Raw genomic sequence first — 17231 nt, 5'->3', positions numbered from 1 at the left:
TTCTAAATACTGTGCTTAATTTATAAGAGCAAGGCATAGAAAGATTAACTTACTACTGCAAAAAGAGAATCTTCTGGCTCATGAAAAATTATTGGAAGGTTGCTGATAAAGCCAATTTCTCCATTTGCTATATCAGGCGTAATTCTTAAAGATATATTTTTAATTTCCCCTAATCGAGGAGTTATAGAAGGAATTCGAGGAATAATATTCAGTAATTCAACTTTTTCCAGCTGAAATAAGAAAACATTAAAAAAATTCTGTTAATAGACCTGCAATAGAACATATTTTAGCTGTTACTTATTAGTATTATCTATTATACTGGAGATTTACTTTTTGCTATTTGAATATCCCATACATTAAAAAAAATGTGGGCGTGGCCTGTTGCCGAGGAGGGCTCCACCGAGCTCCTCAGAGATCTGGTCTGTATATCTAAATAAGATCATAGATAGCACCCCTTTTTGGCTAAGAAAGGGGCAGGGAGGATAGCTCCGTAGGTTAGGGTCTATTCGTAAGCCACAGCCTTTTTCTTTTTTTGGCTGTGGAAGAGATTAGATCCAGCCGAAGCGGAGCCTTTATCTCCGGCCAGTTCTTCTCAGCTGCCTTTTTTTTTTTTGGCAGCCCCAGACAGGCTAGCCCCCCCCAGGACAAAACAAAGTTTTTTTTCAAGCTAGAGCTGATACGGGAGGGTACCACCCCTGTGAGATTTATGCTTTTATTACTATCTTAAATACCAGCACCATTTGTCTTAAAGACTTCTTTGTTTAAATAGACTTCAAAATGGCGATTTCTCTCCGTGGATGATTACTGGATGTACTTAGCTGGGCTTATCTTCCTGCAGACCGCTCCTTAACAAAATAAACTCTTTTTCTTTGGAAATAGAGGGGAGCGAAGCGCTGCTTACTTGTTTATCTATTATGGCACCCAGATCAAAGAAACGTCTTGCTACAAATGTGTCTAAAGAATTTAAACAATCTTTTTTGGAAACACAGCCTTTGTCTCCTACGCCCTCTACTGGAGAAGTTTTAACACAGGAATATCTCTTTAAAATATTTAATGCCCTTAAGCAAGAACTTAAGGAATTTGTATTGCAACTTTATGATGATCTAAAATCTAAAGTTAATCAAATGAAGGCGAATACGTTTGCAGCTGTGTCTGCCCTGTCAGATTACTCTGCTGAAATAGAGAACAAATTGGAAAGTCTGGAGAAGGCTAATTTTGATTTGACTACCAATATTCAAATTTTACAAGAAAAAATTAGAAATAACGAAGAACAGCTTATGACGCTAAATTTTGATAGGAAGGCATTTTCAATAAGAGTCAGAGGATTCCGTGAAAAGGAGCAAGAGAATTTGAAACAGACATTTGCTGAAGCCTTCAGCCATGCGCTGGGAAGCCCGGGACTTAACTTTGATTGGCAGATTCGGAAAATCTATCGCCAGAACTCATTGATAGCGGAACAGCGACAGCTCCCGAGGGACATAATTATACATTTCTCTACAAAAGAATCTAGAAACGCGATTGTGCAAAAGTTTTATAATAACAGTCTCCGAGTTGATGACCAGGACGTGATTGTCTTCAAAGATATACCTTTCCAAATGTTGAGAGCAAGAAGGGACTACGCCTTTTTAACTAAAGAGCTTAGGAGTCAACAGATTCGATACAGATGGGAGGCCCCTGCCGGCATCACGGTTACATTTGAGAATCAAAGATTTCGTCTCAACTCTGTTTCGGAGGCTCAAGATTTCTATTGTAGGATTCTGAAGGCGGGACTTCCTGACGCGCTTGGAAGAGAGGAGAGACAAGCGGAAGGAGAAAGCAAACGGCTGGCCATGCAGCTGCAAGATGGAGGGGGTAGCCCCTCCTCCCTCGGAGAAGCAGAAGAACGCAGATCGAGAATTTAGATACTTCAAAAGACTTCCTAAAGTTGAGGACTGAATGGGGGTTTGAGACCTCTCTCCGGTAGAAAAAGTGGACTAATTTTTTTCAGAAGGGAAAGCTGGGTGAAACTACTTAGATTCTAAAGTAACGTTAGCATAAATCTGATAGTGGTTAAAAGAATGCGGAATGATTTATGTTGTTTAAACTTTGTTAGATGGGACTATTTTAAAATAGAAGGTTAACTGACTCTTGCTGAAAGCATTATTTGAATATGATCCATGCTATTTAACTTTTATTTGAAGGGAAAGTTGGTTGTAATAGTTCTGAGTTATTTTTCAAATAAACGCTAGTATAAATTTGATAGTGGTAAATATTAGACAAGCAAGAGATGAGGGTAAAATGCATGTGGAATGAACTACGTTATTTGTGGTAAATATCAGACAAGCAAGGGATGAGGGCAAAATTTATGTTGTTTAAAGCTTATTAGAACAGGAAGCCGCTTGGGATTATCTTAAGATAACTGTAAAAAGAATGTGGAATGATTTATGTTGTTTAAACTTTGTTAGAAGCGACTACCTTAAAATAGAAGGTTAACTGAATCTTGCTGAAAGTATTATTGGAATATGTGGAATGATTCATGTTACAAATCGCTCTGAGTTATATTTTAAACAAATGGTAGTACTACGTTATTTGTGATAAATATTAGACAAGCAAGGGATGAGGGCAAAATTTACGTTGTTTAAAGCTTATTAGAACAGGAAGCCGCTTGGGATTATCTTAAGATAACTGTAAAAAGAATGTGGAATGATTTATGTTGTTTAAACTTTGTTAGAAGCGACTACCTTAAAATAGAAGGTTAACTGAATTTTGCTGAAAGTATTATTGGAATATGTGGAATGATTCATGCTACAAATCGCTCTGAGTTATATCTTAAACAAATGGTAGTATAAATTTGATAGTGGTAAATATCAGACAAGTGGGGGATGAGGGTAAAATACATGTGGAATGAACTAAGTTATTTAAATTCTATTAGAAGGGGAAGTCGGTTGGAATTATCTTAAGACAGAAATTGATTCCTGTGTAAAGTAATATCTGATCTACGCTGCTTAACTTTACTAAGAAGGGGAAATCGGGTTAGATTATTTTGAATTACTGTTTGAAAAAGGGGTAAAGAAAGATCATTTACGTTGTTTAAATTTTACTAGATGGGAAAGTTTGATTACTTGTCTGTAAAGTTATGTTTGAATATATGGCATAAACTACGCTGCTTAAATCTTACTGGAAGGGATCATGAGGTTTAGGAAGGGAACGGGAGAGTCTACAGAAGGTCGGGGTAAATAGCAAAGAAGTAAGAGATGAGAATAAAATATAGATAGAATGATTTATACTATTTAAGCATAGATAAAGATGGGGGGCTGAGATCAACACAAAGAGTGGTTTCTTTTTTCTTTTTTCTCTTTTCTCTTTTCTTTTTTTTTCCTTTTTTTTTTCTTTCTCTGCTTTTCTTTTCTTTCTTTTTTTTTTTTTTTGATATATTACTTTTATTTTTTAATCCATATGTATACAAGACATCTTAGATAGAAGGTAGTGCCAGGTGTGGGCCCTGGGAAGTCGGGAGGATTAGGGATGGGGATTGTGGGGGGTGGGGTGGGGGGGTGTTAATATAGTTTTAATAAGAACAAGAATGTATTTATATACGGTGGTTCCTTTTTTTTTATTATTATTATTATTATTTTCCTTGGTTCACTTTACTTTTATCAGATCAAACAACACTCGAATAAAGGCATACACCAAGGAGGGAGGTAGAGGGAAGGAAGAGGGAGGAGTAAGGAAGGAGTAAGGGGAATGTAAGGAGTAAGGGGAATGTAAGGAGGGTGTCTGGGGAGTAAGGGGAGAAGGAAGGCTTGAGGGGAAAGGGAAGTAGGAGGGGAGTGTTAGAGGGAGAAAGGAAAGTTGGAGGGGGTAGATGGGGTGTATGGAGGACGCAAGGGTTAGGTGGGGTTGTGAATGATGAGTTGTGTTTCCTTTTTACTTGTTCGTTTTATTCCCTTTTTCTTTTCTTTTTTTTCTTTTCTTATAGTAAATACCCTGTATATAAATGATTGCAAATGGAATGTGAAAATTGAATAAAATATTTAAACACAAAAAAAAAAAATTGTAAACCCAAAATGAAAAAAAGTCAAGCCCTTATCTCAATTATAACAGACATGTAAATAACCTTGTCAGAATTAAAGATTTTTAATGGCATGATCATTATGTTTGTACAAGCAGCACAAATTAATATTGAATCAGCTGCACTGACAAAGAAACTGAGAAATAGGAAGTCATCTAAAAATTATCTATGAAGACCAGACAACATTTTTTGGTTTTAAAAAAATTAAGCAGTGTAAAAATTAGATAGCATTGGGATGAAGGGACCAATAAAAAAAGGTTATAACTATAAATGTTTAAATAGAAAATTGGGAGCCAGGTACAATCACAGGAGGAAGAAATAGCCAATCACTTCTACATTTTTGCCAAGTAAAAAATCTGGATGGATCCATGTAGTGACTCGTATAAATAAGTAAATATAAAATAGAAATAAGCCTCGAAATTAGAATATGGTACATGAGTAGGTGCTTCTTAGATACCGGTAATTGAGAAAGCTAAAGAATATATGAAAGAAGTCACTGTGTGCTTCACTGCCTATAGAAAGGCCTTTGAGTGTATAAATCATGTCAAGTGCTATGATGTATCTTTTGGTAGTCCTTGATTTATTATCACAGTCGGGCCCATAATCTTGGTCATTAAGCAAAGTGGTCATTGCAGATGGCAATCACAGGATTGTTGGACACTTAGCAAACAGTCATAAATTTGAACAGGTTGCCAAACATCTAGATTACAATAATCTAGGGTGGTTTTGTGATGGTTGGAAGTGCTTTACTGGCTGTAAAGCATTTAAATGAATGGTCATAAATGGAGTACTACCTGCATACCTACAAGGATCAGACTCATGCAAGCCATGATGTTCCTTATGACATTGTATGGAAGTTAAAGTTGTACTATGAAGAAACAAGATAGGAAAACTATTAAGACTTTTGAATTTTGCTGTCACAGAAGAGTCCTGAAATTATTGTGTATAAACAAAAGGAACACATGGAATTATCAACCAAAAATTCTCACTCAAGGCACAATTGACAAGTAACTTGGACTTAATGCTGCTCATAGGAATCTCAACAGCTCCTCCCTGCATTAGTGATAGAGGAAAGGTATCATCTATCCGGTATGGGAGAAGTTCCAGTAATTAAGGGTAACTGGATGGTAGAGGTATTGGCATCTAGCCTCCTCCACTATGTTAATGGATGATCATTCAATCCACTGCATAATACTGGAATCAATCTGATACCTTTGAGGTACCCTCCCATTTGTTGCTTGAGAAGTACTTACTTAAAACATTGTCTGTCTTTCTGTCTATCTGTCTGTCTGTCTGTCTGTCTATCTATCTATCTCCATCCATCCATCCATCCAATTTATATAGTTGTCCACTGCACAAACATACAACACTAGGCACTGTGCAAAAAAATTAAAAGCAATTAATGAAATACATTAAAAAGTATTAAAAATTGAGACCCAGTTTGGTCTAGTGGTTAGGACATTAGGCTAGAAAGTGGGAGACTGTGAGTTCAAGTTAGACTTGAAACCCAGTTGGGGGTCCTTGGGCCAGCCACACACACTCTCTCTCAGGTCAACCCACCTTATGAGGTTGTTCTTGTGGGAAAAATAGGAGGAGGAATGTTTATCGCTTTGCATTATTTGTAGATACATTTGAGATACAAATAAATGAATAAATAACAAACTGAAGTATAGAATAATAGACAAAAGGAACTAAAAATAGTAGAGCCACCTCACTAATTCACCTGTTCCCTGGAGTCACCAGCCTGCTGGCATAACCAGTTCTTGAGAGATCTCTGAAAGCTCAACAATGATGAGACCAACTTTATCTCAGGGAGGACAAAATTCCACAGTGCAGGCACCACAGTAGAAAAAGCCTGTTATCACCAAACATAGCTCCCTAGGTGACAGAACTATAACAAGTGCTCTCTGATGGATCCCTCAAATAACCCAATCACATACCATGAAGGGTTTTAATGGTCAACTACTAGCGCCTTGAATTCAACCTAGAAACAAACTAGTAACTGGGCATGAGTGACCATGAGCAGGTCCTTTTGATATAGGAAAGGATGCAATTGGTGCACAATATGAAGTTGTGCAAAGGCCCTCCTGATCTCAACTGTCATGTGTTATTCAATAGCAATAAAACTTAGACTTATATACCGCTTCACAGTGCTTTCCAGCCCCCTCTAAGTGATCAGCAGATTGCCCCTAACAATCTGTGCCCTCATTTTACTGACCTTGGAAGGATAGAAGGCTGAGTTGACCTTCAGCCAGTTAAGCAGGAATTATGACTGCAAAAGGACTGCCAGATTGCACATAGGATCTGATTGGGGCAGTGCACCCAATCCAGTACCAAAGATGCTTTAGTCCCAGAACCAAAGAGGTTCAAAATTCAAAGTCACTGAATCTTGCCAGGGTTGAGTTAAAGCCTATGGCTCCCCATCCAGATCCTCACAGCCTCCAGAAACTCAGATAGGATGTCCACAGCATCATTTAATTTTACAGGGCAGGGATGTACAATTGAATATTATCAGTATACTAATACAACACTCCTTATTTTCCTGGAAATATATCTTGCTACTTGTTGGCAGTAAGTCTCTTGAGGGCTAAGCAATTTTAACATACCAATAGCTCTGGGGGTTTTTTCTGAAGGGACAAACGCAGAAAACATGTACTGAAATGGAAGGTAGGGAGGAGCGTTTTGCAATTTATTTTTCTTTCTTTCTCTTTTCCTCTTTAGTCTATGAGGCAGGATGCTGATTGGAAGGTAATTTTTACACTATTCCTAAGTGAGAGGAAACATTGATCAGCTATGGTGCTGCTTGTTCTCAGCCTTCCAAAATTTGCAGGGGGAAAGACAATTCTATGGCTGTCTTCCACACATTTTGAGGACACTGAGAAATGGAAATGGAGCTGTGTAGAAGTACCTTCTTCATTGATTTAGAAAACCTGGAACTTTTTCTCTACTTCCCATTTCTCTGTTTACCACAGTCTGGTTATAATACATGGAAATCAAGAAGAGTCCTAACATATAAGTATATAAGATCACAATGGTATCACAACTCTTGAGATATATTAAGAAACAATCAATTCAAAATATCTTTGAGATAATAATTAAAAAAAAAATAATTCTCACTTTTTCAATCCGTTCCCCCATTCCCTTCCCATTTTCTTCAAATTTACTTGCTCTGAATCTCACACATAATTTTTCTTTTACAGAAAAAAAAATATTACCACTCATCAATTGAAGAGTTATATAAAAATTTTCAAGATTTTCAGCAGAGTAGTATATTGGGAAGTAATATTCATTACTATGGTGAGTTTTAAAAAATAATAATTGCTTGGATATTAGGAACTAGATTACTTGAATGGCAAATCATGACACTGCTGATACATCTCATTGAACAGTTGTGACATAATATTATGTATCACAAATGATTTGAGACTTTTGCATATAATTTATATACCTGTATTAAGAAATGGGCTCCATTTTGAAGAAATGCATCATTTCTTATTGGTACTTTAATGGTGTCATTAGGTTTTCCTTCTGGAAAGTAGAGGATACTTCTTCTGGAAGTGTTTAAAACACCTTCTTTAGCTCGTTCAGGATCCACAGGTCCAGAAGGAATATACATGATAATATAAAAGAGCTTCACATCTTCCACAGTTCCCCTTTGCCTTGCAAAGCTAAGGGACAAAAAGCGTCCATCTGGGCTGCTTTCTATCTGCTGATTCTCCAAAGGACAGAACTGAATTACACCATAAACATCATCACTGTCCTGAATGTAGAACAAAAGCTACAAGAAGGGCAAACGAAATTCTTGTTAAAAGCAAATTTCTAATTCAAACCCAATTATATTTTCTCATCATTGATATTATTCTAATGTATATTTTTAGCCATCTAATGATAAAATCTAAGAACTCAATATTTGCTATCTTGACTTTAACTCATAATTGAATATGGAGGTGCATGAGAGACATTGACATAAATCTAGAGCTTTCCCATATTCCAACATCTGGCTAGAACTGAGCTACTAATAGCAATTCAACCTAAGTGGCCATACCACCAAGAAGGGTTTTAAATGTAAATCTTAAGGATATAATTTTATCATTGTACTCTTAAATAGTGTGCTCACAAATCAAAGGTTTTTAGAAATTTTCTAAGAGACCACTTAATACCACGTTATTAAAAGCAAGAATTTTTTACCAAGCAGGCAAACTTTTGCAGCAATTGAGAAATAGCTATTATCTACCTTAGCATTAAGTATTCCTATGCAATTTACATCAAAATTTAACATCCCATCTATTTTATTCTACTCTATTGTCCCTATTATTTTTTTATAAGTTTCCAAAAATGGGATTTTCTCATGGTAGAAAGCATTTCTTTCTTAAGATCAAAATTGATCTAGTACAGGAAAGCACACAACTTATAATCCTTACAATATTATCCCAGTAAATATCATTTTATAGATTAAAAATAAGATAGCTATTCTTGGACACATCTTAGCATTATTTTCTGTATTAATTTTGCCCAAACACCATCTCAGTGCTTGCAGCTTTTCAGAAGAATAAATGCAGACATACCTCAGCTGGGTCACTCACTTCTGCCCCTCCTTGTATTGTATGATCTAAAATTTGAAGCAAATATGGCTCTGCTTCTTCAGGGACATCATCATCAATTATATTCAGATGGAGGGGTGCCAATAACTGTCCTTGAGCAAAATGTAACACCCCTGAGTCTGGAGTGAGATCTGTTGTCACAGGTGAAGTATCAGTGCTGTTGCGAGTTATAATCCAGGAAACTGAAATATTTCCATGTGTTCCACCATTCCTTACAACAGTGATGCCTTCATACCTACATGATGTACAAAAAATTAATAAGAGTAATACTCTATGTGTAACATTGACTGGTACCCGTTGCAGTACTGACTCCATTATAGGTCTCTAAAATACTTCAGATTTGATTTAAAAGAGGTGCTTTGGAACATGTTAGAAGATGAAGGCAGAGTCTTCATCTGTTATTGTTATTTTCACCTTTCTGTATTTTCCAAAGCCTCTTACAAAGCATTGCACAGTTTCATTCCATTCCATTTATATCACCAAAGCTCTAAGCTATTTTTCCATCTATGAATGCGCACAGACACAATTGCTTTTCAGAATTTTGATAACAATAGTAAGAACTAATAAAACCAAATAGAAGAAAGAAAAAAGAGAAAAGAAGAAATAAAAAAGTGTAAAAAAGAAAGTAAAGATGAAAGAAGAAAAAATATAAAAATATTAAAAAGTGGCTTTTGATCTGTGAATTGTATTTTAACTTCTCTAACATTACATCATGATTCTCCTTACCACAATCTACTTTGTCTAATCATAAAATCATTAGCAGAAGTTCATTTTTTAATGAAAAAAGACTATAAGGGTTTTCCAGTCACCGATAAATGTAGATAGTGTTTTCTCTGATCAAATTGCCACCGAAAAAGCCCCATCATCTTCACCAAACCTTCCTCTGTTGTAGACAATCTTTCCATCTTGCTGCAGTTATCATATATAAAAAATGTTCCATGGCTTTTTTCTAACTGTTAATCCATTAGTCCTGGGTGGAGAAGTTCTGGTTTCAACTGAATATTAATCTTTAAAATCCTCTCAATCATTCTGTGTATTTGACCCTAATTTTTTTAGCTTTTCACTTATGACTATTTCTGATAGGCAGAACTATTCAATAAAAAAGCTAGTGATCCAGGAATAATGAATTATGAACTGGAACTGCATGACAGAAATCTCTTATTTTGTACTTATATCCTAACATTGCACACAAGTATGGTTTGCATTGCAACATTGTGATACATATTTTGTCATCTCCATATTGTGTCATCACCAACTGATCCAGATTTAGATATGCTTTGATAAACTTCTGGTTTATATATTGAATTGAAAGTGTACTTTCTCTTGAAGCTGATGCAAATGGAATCTCATTAAACTTACCTTGATAAAACTGTACTGCTTTGATTGACAGTCAGTGGGAAGTGTCAAATGTTAAAAAGGAGCAGGTCCAGGTCACAGAATTCAGTTGCTATCCTGATCACTTGGAATAATATGATTTCAATAGCTACCTTGATTTCCTCCTTCCCAACACCCCTAATTGCTTTATTTCTTGGCCTAAATCAATAGCTTTTAGGTATTTTGTTTTATCCCTAAAGTCTTATATAGCTTTGAACCCAAACACAGAGGAGAATATCAATCTATCCCACTTTCACCATGTTTTAAGATGTTCTAGAAAGGTTCTCTTTACAAACCTTCTATATATTATTATTTGTAGAGACTGTTTTCTTTACTATGATGCCACTGACCTCAATATTCATTCTGAATGATTAAAGACTGTAATTTTAAAAATTGTTAAACCATTTTCCTGGTTTTTTATGTGACATTTTTGTGTTTCTGTGAATATTCATTTTCATGAAAGTCAGTCTAAAATAGTCTTACTAAAATAAGAACAGCATTGTAAAAGAAAAACCAGAAAATCCTAAAAAAAAAAAAAAACATTGATACTGAAGCAGTATCAATGATTTAATTAAAATATTTAAGAAGATTAGCTAAATTATAAACCAAAATTATATGTTCTGATATCAATATGAGAAAGTAATACAATACCTCAGCATTTGATCTTCATTGATAACAACTGTCTGAATAAACAAGATGCTATTGATGGATAGTACTCCATATGGTTTATCATTGGGTTTAATGGTAACTTGGACAATTGATGGATTTTTCAAAATGGCATCTCCTTGCAAAGTGTCTTTAAGTAGCATGATATGAAACGTCTCAGCAATTTCTGGTATGGCATCATCAAGGATTTTGAATTTAATATAAGATTCATGCACCAGAGGTGGGAAAACAATAGTTGTATTTGGCTGTAGATCTAGAAAGTCTAAGTTAAGCTGTGCATGTAGTGTAGAGTTCCCAGTTACAATGCTGTAGCATATGGAAACTTGATTTTCATCTGGTCCAATTCTATTTCCACTATCATCTGTTCCTCGAACTACTGTGATTGCTATTATATCATCTTCTTCATGTACCATATAAATACTCTGAGTGAATCGCACTGGACTGTCGTTTCCTTTAATAATAATCTCAACAGAGTTTCTTGATGAATTAATTTCAGCTCCCCCTTCCACGCTTCTCAAATATATAATGTATAATTCATCATTTTCTGATACCTAGAATAAGTAAAATATACATTACTAAAGCATAATTTATATTTCTCATTCAGATTTATGTAATTAGTACTTTATAGATTAGAACATTTATTAAATGTTTTGGTTTTTTTTGCTTTATTTTCTTGCACTAAATTCAGCCACCTGTTTCCTTTGAAGATTCAAAAACTATGTGAAGCATGAATTACAAGGATTGCTTGATGGTAAAAAACTGAATGACTGTAACATCTTTGCAAGCAAACTAACTTCCTTCCAAACGATTAACTCCGCTAATCATTTTTCTTTTATCTTTTTGTTAATTTATTAATTGATCAAATGGGTAAATATAATTGATATATATCTTTACCTGGTCATCAAGAACAAATAAGTTATAAATCAAGACAGCTGTGCCAGGTGTAAAAGTTATATTTCCTTTCACTGGACTCAAATCTTCTTCAGGAGAATTTGGGCCACCTTGTACCTAAGAAGAAAGCTGAAGATGTTTAATAGAAATACTGAGTTGTTATATCAATTAAAATACATATTGTTAACTTCTACAATTAAAATGTTCAGAAAACAAGATCTCCAAAATGTTTGGACAATAATTTCTGAAGGAAATCTGAGGACTGCATCAATAACAGTTATTTTAAAAAATTAGGAAATGCTTATTCGAAGTGGAGGTACAGTAGTTTAAAATATCCATATTCATCCACAGCAGTTTTGTACACTTTCGACTGTTGTAGAACACATGTATAAAACAAAAATAAAAATGGTACTGTAAGTCTTCTTCTAATACATTAAGAATCAGGAGATGGGTTTGATACATGCAGGCAGTTTGAATTGGATACTATACTATACATGCCAAATACCATATAAACTCAAAATACAAGAAGGAAGAGTTTTAATTAGAATGTGTCCTTTTTATGGGGTTTATGAGGTATAAATGGTTTTTTTTTCAAAATAAATTTGATGAGGATGTATCAAAAACTGGTTATTTATGCTTTTGTAGAATAAAGCTAATTTGTGACATGTGTTTCTAGCATTTGCCTAAAAATTCTTATGATTCTGAAATGTATCATGCCTACAGCCAAGAAGGATTTCTCCAAATACCTATTCATGTAATAGGAGTTATTAGATTCCATATCTTGAAATGGCAAAATCTGACTTTGAACTGATCTACCAATTCTAAAAGCTGTTCATCTCTTTACTGGAAGAAAAAAGGAGCAGAATTTAAAATCACTAGTGTGTCAGACTTTATAGCTCCTAACAAGGTCATTATAAAATCTCTGTAGCTTTGGCTGAAAGATCAAGTTTATCAAGTCCAGCATGGCATGTTAGATCACAAGTGAAATTATTACATCAATATATGTCTTTTTCAGTAAGTTTTCTGGTCCTGAAAAAACCTGATTCTTGCCATAAAAATTTTCTGTTGTTTCAATAACACAATTTAGGGGCAATATTTCCTGGTTATGCTGAATACTCCCAAGAGCTCACAACCCAACATCAGCAGGACAGGATAGATATTAATAATGATCTGATTACAGTGATCTGGTCAGGCGACTATACTGAAAATAAAAATAGTCATACTAAGTACCAGTAGGAATATCTGGAAATGGCAAGCTCTACTTCATTTAAGAAGTGTCATATTCATTTACCACAATGATTCAAACTTTTTGGTTTATTCAAAATAATGTTTTTAAGGTAAACATATTTCAGCATGCTTACCTCATAGAACACAGTGACAGAACCATAGGTTCCCTTCTCTCTAACTAAAGCAAAAGGCACAGATTTATTCTCACCTCTGGGCTCAGTCAATGTAATTAAGGCAGGCTAAAATTCAGAGATGAGATTGAAGATTGGAATGGGGAGAGGGAGAGGGAGGGAGAGAAAAAAATAAGGCATCAATGAAATATTTAGGGAACGGAATATACAAAGGGCTATTTTACACATGTACATCTTCCTAGTGATAAATTAATTTACCTTATGAACTCATCTAATAATGAGATAGTGTTTTTCAAATTGATTCTATAATCAAATATATCAAAGATTTCAATATTGTTAATGATTGGGGGTTTTTCACCCACTGAAACATGTGCTACAAATAATTAGTATTCTATTATTTATATGTTATTGATTGATTTATTAAATGTAATAAATCAATTATATATTTACAATATAATATATTTAATGTTAAATCATACCCTTAAGAGTAGAGTAGTACTAGAGTTTATAAGACTTATTAAGAAACAATTCACTAATGGGAAAATGCTTTATCTTCTGCATTATCTTCTGTTTCTTATTCCTCCCCCCCACCCCTAAATTCAATGAACAGCTATTTTCAACTTATTTAACTCTGACCTTGTGGTGTCTTGCTAATCATTACATTCATAGACTGTCCCTATTTCATTTCTGAAGTGATAATATAGGTAGTAATATATACATGGTATAAAGAACCCACAAAGACTTACGGTTGCTGGAAGAAAACTGTAAACATCCAATCTTAAAATTCCAAAACCAAAAACTGCTAATTTAAATAGTGAAAGGATGCATTTATACAAATAACTTTCAAATAACATCCTGCTGTTGATTGAGTAGATGTGACATTTATTGCTAAGATATGATTTAAGCTTTGAGCATAAACTATCAACCGCAGTACTTTGAATGTCCATTATGATGTCAATTTTCAAAATATTTTTAAGAGAAGTTCTTTCTGAGATGAAAGTATCAGGAACTTTTTACGGGGGAAATAAGAGGGGGGGGTTGGGTGACAGCTACTAACTTTGGAATGCTATATTGATGAAGCTGCTTACAGTTATTTTTTAACATTCAAGTAGATGTTTATCTTTTATTCTGTTTTGTTGCTGTTCTGTGGGTGTTATTATTAATTTCTTACTGATGTGATTTTGCTTGATGAGTTTGCAGTATTTCACACATTATTTATTTATTAAAAAAAATTACAGAGTCACATATAGGTGACTCTGGGCAGCTTACAACATTCCATTTATATATTCTATTTATAAACTTAAGTATGATTTATTTATTTGAAAAGGATATACATTGAAATAATAAGCAAACACATTTTCTTTGCCAGATATTTTCTTATCATTCTAATTTAAGTAAACAGATGCAGTAATTGAAAACATACCATATCAAAAGAAATAATTCCAAAAGCATTGTCATTTGATAAAATTGTTACAGTTACAGCTCTAGGCAATCCAAGCTTTACTCCTTGAAGCGGCTTCTAAAAAAACATGGCAGACAAAACAGAAAATAAGGGTAAACAAAACCACCTATATATATAACAGGCGAAAACATTCTTCTATTCACTAATGTCTGTGTTTACAGAACAAACAAATGTTTGTGACACATTCCAGGGAAAGTACTCAAATGAAGGGAATCTATAAAAGCACTTTTCATGGAACTCAAATCCTATAGACTCAGTCTGGTTAAACAAAAAAGTGTTTGACTCAAACTTTGACAATCATTAATCATAGTTAATGATACCATAGCAATAAGATGCTAGATGAGAAATATGCATTCCTTTCCTCCCTCAAGAACCTGAATAGCTTTTGTGTGAAACACTACTGAAATAAATCATTTTTCAGTTATGACTAAAAAATATAGAGAGAGACCACACTGATTATATTTAAAACAATAATTTATTTCATTGATCAATTTTACTTTAAAGGAAAAAAAGTGCATATTATATAATAATGAAGTTCATTAAGTAATTACCTCATACTAACTAGTAATCTATATGCAGTGACCTGAATCTTCTTATGCTAGAGGTCAGAATAACAAAACAAAGTAAAAATCACCTCATGGTGAGATGGGCAGCAAACAAATTTATTAAATAATAATAAATGAATAAAAAAAGTCCTCAATATTTTTGAATGGGTTTTCTGAATTGAAAATCAAATACTCTTACTTGAAAGTTATTATAGACGTCTGTATTTTGTCATCTCAGATAGATAAATGTATATCAGATTTTTGATAAATATACAAGGAAAGTAAAGAGATGGTTGCAAAGCGATCAGGGTTCAATTTTCTTTTTCTATCCAATTCAGAAATTGAATGAGATTGTTGCTATAAAATTTTATAGGTCAGTGCGAAATTAAGGAAGGTCAAATTTTAAATGTTCTTTTTTTAAAACAAACAATTTAAAATGGGGAATCAGAACCAAAAATTATTTCAAATAAAACTTATAAGGGGATTTGATTGGGAGGTGATTAATACCACAATGCTTTAGATTCTACTCAAAAATAGAAGGGAGGGAGGTGAATCTAGTGCCCATCTGCACCTCTTCAAAGAAGCCACATCTTTTCCCAGTATTCTGAGGCTTTACTGATCTGAGGTGGCAAGTGACACTGTACTCTCAATGTTCTTGTTTTATGTTGCATTTTTGTCCCTTACTTCACAAATTCCCTGGCTGTGCATCCTTCCTTTTCTTCATAAAGACTTTTAATTTCCTAAATATTAAATTGAAGATAAGTAGCTAGTATGGCTGCAGATTGCTGGAGAGACATTGTAACAATAAAGGATAGGTGGACTCCCTTTGTAACTAAGGAAGATACAAGATCCTTATATCAGTGTAACTTTCCCTAAAATTACTTCTCAAGAAAATTGAGCCCCCCCCCCAATTAAAGAGAATGGTTGAGATAATAAAGAACAGCTAGTACACAATGGCAGTAAATAAACCAACATTAGAAAAAATATATCAATACACACAAACATATACATACAGTATATACTATATGTGTGTATACCATGTGTGTGTGTATGTATGTATGTACGTATGTATATATGTAGAAAAAGTAATGCCTACCTGTAATGTCAAATAAAATATAAATGTTTCATCAGCCTCTGGAATATCATCATCACACACAGAAATGAAAACGGTTCGATTTGTTTCTGCCTGGGATATATATGCTGCTGCATATGTGTCAAAAAAGTCACCTGTATTTTCACCATGAATCTGCAATACATACCATACACAATCCAGAAATTAAAAACAAATATATCTTATTTCTGCTTATTTGCACCTTATGACACTCTTAAAACAAACATCTTTATGGCTGACATATTGCCCCTAAGTAAAAAATTCCACTTCAGAAAGGAAACCACATAAATATTTGCTATTAGAGCAATTAGATTGGAAACATTTCTTACCGATACTATTGCTGTGACATTCACTGGGTCTCCTATTCTTTCAATAACAAGACGTATAACGGTTGTAGTTGTTTCATTCACTACAAATTCTGTTTGTCCTGTAAACTTTACTTCTGTTTCTCCAGAAATCAAACTGATTAGTGATAAAAGAAGTATAACTAGTGAACAGACAGAGGGCATCCCTGAAATAAAAGAAGGCAAAAGTAAAATGGGGGAGGGAATTAATTTTTAAACTTAATCTTACATTCTCTCTTAAGAGTTATGTCTTTTTCTCAAAGGTGGGCTAGTCAAATATATATACAAAAAAAGTGGAAAATCAAGTCTATAAAAAGTATAGCAATTTTGCTTAATTGCTAACAACTTATTTCAGTTATCTGAAGTAATGGAGTCAGAAGATGGATGTGTATCAGGGACGTGCAGTCACTAGAGGCAGGGGAGGCGGGGCCTCACCAGACTCCTCAGGAAAAGGAAAGAATTTTAAAGAATTTTTTAAAAATAATTAAAGCCAAGGAAGTTGCTACCAGACTCCAAGTCACAGTGGCTTGGAGTCTGCTTAGCGTTAACTATAGGAGGAAGCGAGAGAACTAGGGGCCTCCTTTGCATAAGGAATTTTTCTCCTTTTAAAAGTTAAGCAAGGGTTAAAAAGCGAAAAAATTTGTATGCAAAGGAGGCACTGATTCTCCCGCCTCCTGATCTGGGAGCAGCACTTGAGCGACTGCACAATCTAGCAGCAGGAGCCTTGCTTGTAAAACGCGCCTGTGTGAGCAAGTTCAACTCTCCACTTTCCGCCAAGAGCAGAACCATCAGAAGACTTAGAGGTCTCTTATTTCCCCATTAACCTGC

General features: G+C 34.4%; 1 protein-coding gene across 1 annotated transcript in view; it reads right to left on the bottom strand.

Annotated features, from left to right (window-relative positions):
• The window catches only part of ADGRV1 (adhesion G protein-coupled receptor V1), a 232189-nt gene extending 215621 nt beyond the window's left edge, over positions 1-16568 (bottom strand). The window contains exons 1-9 of the mRNA XM_087715712.1: positions 16389-16568; positions 16045-16194; positions 14365-14460; positions 12945-13049; positions 11587-11700; positions 10678-11243; positions 8617-8887; positions 7500-7829; positions 54-230 (exon numbers count right to left, since the gene is read on the bottom strand). Of these exons, the coding sequence (XP_087571838.1) occupies positions 54-230; positions 7500-7829; positions 8617-8887; positions 10678-11243; positions 11587-11700; positions 12945-13049; positions 14365-14460; positions 16045-16194; positions 16389-16568 (1989 nt within the window). The remainder of the gene's footprint in view (positions 1-53; positions 231-7499; positions 7830-8616; positions 8888-10677; positions 11244-11586; positions 11701-12944; positions 13050-14364; positions 14461-16044; positions 16195-16388) is intronic.
• Positions 16569-17231: the final 663 nt, after the last annotated feature.

The sequence above is a fragment of the Thamnophis sirtalis genome, unplaced genomic scaffold, assembly GCF_051295495.1.
Source record: "Thamnophis sirtalis isolate CommonGarterSnake01/CBP01778 unplaced genomic scaffold, rThaSir2_p1.2 scaffold_5, whole genome shotgun sequence".
Taxonomy (NCBI): domain Eukaryota; kingdom Metazoa; phylum Chordata; class Lepidosauria; order Squamata; family Natricidae; genus Thamnophis; species Thamnophis sirtalis.
This window is presented reverse-complemented; position numbering and strand designations above follow the sequence as displayed.